Below are 6,017 nucleotides of genomic sequence, written 5' to 3'. Positions count from 1 at the left end.
ATAAAACATTTTTCTTTTACATATTTGTTGAAAGTGTCATCATGTTGCGACAGTTTTGGTATGAGACAGACAAAAGGTATTTCTACTAATAGAAACATCCAATCACAGCCAGGAAGAGGATTTTAACGCTGTCAATCACCTCTCACTGACAAAGGTAGTTTTTACACCAAATGCCAAGTGAGAATATTTGACAAGATTTTTGAAATCAAATGAATGTTTACACATAATCAATCAGTCTGAACTTAGGCACTGCTTTATGCTGATCTTTTACATAAAATCCCCAAAATGTACAGTAAAATCTGTGCTTTCAAAATGATAAAATATGAAAAAGTTAAATAGTTTTGCTTTGTATTTTATTTGTACTTAATTTTTAATGTATTTTGCTTGGATTTTAATACAATTATGATTTTTGTGTAATTTATTGGAACAAACTAAAGTATCTAAAAGTGCTGAGAAATATTTTTTAATTTTCATGGACCTCATTTGCTGTTTCAGGAAAAGCCGTGCTCTCATTATAAGCTGGACCAAGTGAAGAACCTCACGTTCTGATTTTGCTTCAGATTTCAGGAGTTCCACTTGTTGTAAATCTGTTCCTAAAATAAATGTATTTACCTGCATTTATTCCGATGAGAAGACGTCCAATAATGAGCATCTCAAATGAGCCTGCAGAGGAGCTCAGGCCCATCAACAGAGAAGCAAGTAATGAAAAAACATTATTGGCGAGAAGAGTCCCTCTCCTGAAAGAAACCATAAGACAAGAAAATGTAATATTTATACAATAAAAGAGACTATCAACATTTCTAAATGTTGTTTTCAAAATTTTTATACCTTCCCAACTTCACTGACAAAGTCCCACCAATGGACACTCCTATAAATCCCCCTATGGTAAACATAGACACAATGGTGGACCAGAGGAGTGTAAGCCCATTATTAGATATCTCTGTTTGGTAACGCTGCCTCCACGTCTGGTTTATGAAGTCCTGCACATACTTGAAATAAGAAAAGAAGTAGAATAATACCATTAGCGTGGATGGAAAATGACACAAACTTTACCATTCGCCTACAGTAACTAAGCTCAAGTAGTACACTGTAAACACTTAAGAATTCAGTTAAAAGAAATAACATTTAGTTACATAATTACAATCAGAAATATTTTCATTTATCTCTTAATGAAATCATTCATTGAAAACTGTGTTTTGTATTTACTTAAGTTATGACATCAAATCTTGAATAATGACCATCTGAAACATTTAAGTGAGACAAAAAATGTCAAAACAGTAGACATTTTTAATGGGGTGCGACGATGTGTATTATTCACGTTTAAAAAAATAGTTTTCCCCACAATTTATAAATTTAACTATAATTAAAGCCTTTTCTCTTCTTTTTTTCCACAAAAATCTGTCTTGCATAAATTGAATCACGCTTTGCTTCACTGTAAAACGTGGGGGACTATTTTCAAACTGCAAACTGACAATATAAGACTTTATCAAACAATGAAGGTATTTTATTTTTGCTTTAGCTGTTTTTTCCCCCTTCTTTACAAATTGCTCCTTGTGAAGAAATCCACAAAGTGACAACTTTCAAGGGAACAATCCTGTTTTTCCAGTGAAATCCACACGTCCCTCAAGCACATAAATGTGGCACCAGTCTGGTCCAGTCTGCACTGGTTCAGTCATGCCACCACGTTGTGGTTAACCAGTGACCAACACCAATAAAACCAACTGAAAAGAGTGAATGGAGGACTTGTTGGAGTGACTTTTAAAAAGTCACCTCTCTCTCTTAAAGAATCGAGCATGAGCGGAAGGGCGCCGTCTCCATGCACAAGAGTTAAATGTAACAATTAACATATAATTACATAGTAAGCAGCTAATTATCATAATGCCGTCGTCTGCAAATTAAAAGCCACAACAACCTTCAACCCCTGGATGGATCTGTCTGTGTCAATGAGAAGCATCAGTGGTTACCTTAGTGGGCGAATTGATGATCGATATATTGTATCCGCACTGAAATGTGCCACCTATGCATGTCGAAAACATGGCCAGCAGGAGAATCTTGTTTGGGAACTGGAAACAAAACAGCTGCAGACAGAAAACACAAGCTCATCATCAGGATTGGTAAAGTTAGACTTACCGCATCAAGATTATCCAGCCTTGACTCTAGAGTCGGCTTACCTGAAACCTTTTCGGTTTTTTGCCTCCTTTCGTGAGCAGAGGCTCATACTCGGTCAAATAATCTTTTGGCATTTCGTTGGATTTCCTAAAAGTTCGCTGTCAGGATGTCTCCGATGTGAGCGCTGGCTCTCTGCACTGACTTAAGGCGGAAGAAGAAGTTCAGGCTGCTGCTGCTGCTGCTGCTGATGATACTACTGACCTGATGCAATCGACTCCCCGCATGGGGCTGAAGAATCACCCGCATTGTTCTGGCTATACTGAAGTAATTTTGGTGACGGAATAATTGCAATCCAACCACATTCACGTTTCCACTTAAAAAGACGGAAATGTCCACCGTAGATTTGTAGTTTGCAATAACTAAAGACTTTCGCATACTTTCTGTCTGCTATGTGGGTTGCAGACTGAAACTGTCTAGCCCTTCAACTTGAGAATTCACAGAACAACGAGATAAGGGAAAAATTCACTCAAGTCTGAGGCGAGGCAATTAAGTTTAGAAAACAGCATTAGATACTTCTTTAGCCCCGACCACAGCTTACCTCAACCCCCAGGTTTTACATTTGAGAACAGATATAATGTTATAACTGGTTTGGATATTACAGTCTTCAGCCTAAAGTAGGCAGATTTAAATCACACCATTCTTCAAACAACTTGTTTCTAAAAGGAAAAGATCAGCTTAAGAAAATTGCATTGTTTTAAAGTTATGAGCAATTTACAACTTTGATAATAACCTAATTGGTTTCATAAATTCAATTTGGTTAATTTTATTGTCAGGAAAAGCTGCAGTGTAATCAATGCAAAATTTAATTTTGACATTGAACAGAATGTAAATTCTCTGCTGAAGCTTCCCTTTGTAATGCAGGACCAAAAAAAAAAAAAACCCCTCACATTTCTTCAAAATGCAGAGAAAACAGCGATGAGGGTCACTCAGATATGGCACAAAGTACTCTTGCTTTCGTAACAGATCAAATACATAAAATTAGGCAAGAACAAGGCTTCATAAACAAGATATGAAACAGTATGGCAGCAACCTTAGCCATGTACCAGAGAAAACTGATGCACAAAGATTGAGGACGAGTCTACTTTGTATATCACAACAATATGCAACAACACTAAATCAACTCATTATAGTTTGCAAATAATGACCTATAGATACTAACTTCACCCCACCCGACGTTTTTTAACCCAGGTGAAGTCAATTGGTGATCGGAAGTTTTTCTAGCCAAAATGACGTAACCTTTAATTATTCACCAGCATCGTAACAACATCCTACAAGATGCAAAGAAATATTACAGAAATCTGTGATATCAAAACGTTTTTGTCGAAACACTGAAAAACGGAAACCAAACTGAAAAACCTCACGAGAGCGACAAGTTTACAATTTGAATCAGATCAAAGACAGAAGTGGGTAAAATATAAAGACAGGAGGAAGGGCTTGCTAAAATGTTGTCATTTTCTCTGCATTTGGTCCAATTGTATTGGATTTGGTGTTGGTGTTGCTAAGGAAATTTTTAATACAAGGTAGAGAAATTGTTAAGAAATGAGAAAGATTGACCTTTGTCTTTAAATGTGTTATTTCGAAGGTCTGAAGCGTTTGAAGGCTCTGTCACACGCAGAACAGAACAGAACAGAACAGAGCAAAGCCCAAAGTACAGCTGCACACAATTCTTATATACTTCACAAAACCCGCATCCTGTCTTGATACACACACACACACACACACACACACACACACACACACACACACACACACACACACACATATATTGGAAAAGAAAGCACAAAGGGGAAAACTTCAGTCAGTAATAGCAAATATATAAAAAAATCAACTTGATGCATAGACATTTACTTTGAACCTTCCTTGCATTATGTGGTTATCACATGTTATCTGACCTTTGAAATGCACCTTCTTCTTGCACTGTGTCTAAAAACTGCTTGCATGGATACGTACATATAAACAGTCTAATTAGCACAGTTAGACAATTGTACTAATTTTTTCCTCTTCAGTGTTCAGATTAATTTTTGAAATGTTCTCTGTAAAAAAAAAGTTGGTAAATTGTCTGCAGGCCTTGATAGAGTCGAGTTGAGATGCTGCAGTCACTTTCAAACATAACAGAGAAATGGTCAGACAGGGCAACATCAATTACAGAGACCTTAAAAATATACTCACAACTTAATGATAATCAAGTCTAGAGAGTGTGTTTGATTATGTGTTGCCTGTTTAACATGTTGAATCAAACCAAGGTTTTGAAGTATATCACATAACTTTTTTGCCTCTTTGTCTTGGGGATTGTCACCATGAGTGTTGAAATCTCCCATATATATTATACAGTCATAATCAAAACACAGAGCAGGTAAGAAGTCCAAGCTATATTTTTGAGATATTTATGCCATTATATATCTTTTTTTTAACTTTTACCAAAAACAATTATGGTTGGCCACTAGATGGCAGTGTATGACGTGACACTTGACCAAATCTCTGTACAAGAAATGCATTTCTGATCATGTCAGGACAGTGAAAAGATGCATATAGATTATTAATAAGTTTTCTAATGTTTTGCCTCACAAACTAAAGGCTTTTACATGTGCAGGTTTCTAAAACGTTTTATAAACTTTAAAGAAATGAAGATGAGACGACGTTTGATCAAGAACATGAACGTTAAAGCACAACAATAAATACAAAGGGACTTTTTTGAATGTAAACTAGAATAAAGAGTAAGATATGTGGTGGTGGAATGATGTCACACCACCAGCAAAGGAAGATTCTGTGATGTCACTGGCGATGCAGTCTGTGATGTCATCAACTGCAGAATTGTATGTAACACAATTCTGCATATTTTTCATTGCTTGCAATATCACTGACTAGCTCAGACGTGCGCAAAGCTCTTTCAGGTAGTTTACTAATCGACGATTTTAGTGATAGTGTTTTGGAGAAAATGTCTGATCATACGGCAAGATACAACAGTGGAGTGATGGGGCCCCATCACTCCACGAGAAGGGAAATCCAGGAAAACCCTGAAAGCCTGTTCACTCCTGCATACCATGCCTTGCTTGAGGAAATCCAACAACTGAGCTCCCTTCTGGAAATGGAGATCGCTGGACGGTCTGAAGACAACAAGAAACATGCCCACCTGGAGGCAGAGCTGGAAGAGACCAGGGAAGAGTTAGAAATGGAGAAAGCAAAGTGGAATCAGCAGCTAAAGTGCAAATATGAAATTGACATTATGGTATTACAGGAACGGATAATTGAGGAGAGAAAAGACCATCTAAAAAAATCAGAGGAAGACATGGCACTGATTGACAGCCTGAAAGCAACAAATGCCGTCCTACAGGAGAGCAAAACCAAAGAAATCCAATTCCTGCAAGACGACAAGAAACGTTTGCAGAAAAAATTTGATGAGATAAAACATTCATACCATGAATTTATTGGCAAATATGAAAGTGATATTTCTGAACTAAATCAAGAAGTAGAAAGATATAAGCAGGAGATTAGCCAGGAGAAAGAAGCCAACTTAGAGACAGTAAAGGAGAATCAGAAGCTCATCGACAAATATGAAAATGATATTTCTGATCTAAAACAAGAAGTAGAAAGATATAAGCAGGAGATTAGCCAGGAGAAAGAAGCCAACTTAGAGACAGTAAAGGAAAATCAGGAGCTCATCGACAAATATGAAAGTGATATTTCTGATCTAAAACAAGAAGTAGAAAGCTATAAGCAGGAGGTTAGCCAGGAGAAGGAACCCCACTTAGAGACAGTAAAGGAAAATCAGAAGCTCATCGACAAATATGAAAGTGATATTTCTGATCTAAAACAAGACGTAGAAAGCTATAAGCAGGAGGTTAGCCAGG

General features: G+C 36.9%; 2 protein-coding genes across 2 annotated transcripts in view; one reads left to right on the top strand and one right to left on the bottom strand.

The window, feature by feature from the left end:
* LOC103142905 (solute carrier family 2, facilitated glucose transporter member 11-like) overlaps positions 1-3,321 on the bottom strand; it is a 6,823-nt gene extending 3,502 nt beyond the window's left edge. The window contains exons 1-4 of the mRNA XM_016674872.1: positions 2,172-3,321; positions 1,965-2,078; positions 829-989; positions 613-737 (exon numbers count right to left, since the gene is read on the bottom strand). Coding sequence (XP_016530358.1) covers positions 613-737; positions 829-989; positions 1,965-2,078; positions 2,172-2,243 — 472 coding nt within the window. The 5' untranslated portion in view covers positions 2,244-3,321. The remainder of the gene's footprint in view (positions 1-612; positions 738-828; positions 990-1,964; positions 2,079-2,171) is intronic.
* A 1,441-nt stretch (positions 3,322-4,762) lies between these two features.
* The window catches only part of LOC107836993 (nuclease SbcCD subunit C-like), a 5,704-nt gene continuing 4,449 nt past the window's right edge, over positions 4,763-6,017 (top strand). The window contains exon 1 of the mRNA XM_016674846.1: positions 4,763-6,007. Coding sequence (XP_016530332.1) covers positions 5,105-6,007 — 903 coding nt within the window. The 5' untranslated portion in view covers positions 4,763-5,104. The remainder of the gene's footprint in view (positions 6,008-6,017) is intronic.

Source organism: Poecilia formosa, unplaced genomic scaffold (assembly GCF_000485575.1).
Source record: "Poecilia formosa unplaced genomic scaffold, Poecilia_formosa-5.1.2 Scaffold103, whole genome shotgun sequence".
Classification (NCBI taxonomy): domain Eukaryota; kingdom Metazoa; phylum Chordata; class Actinopteri; order Cyprinodontiformes; family Poeciliidae; genus Poecilia; species Poecilia formosa.
This window is presented reverse-complemented; position numbering and strand designations above follow the sequence as displayed.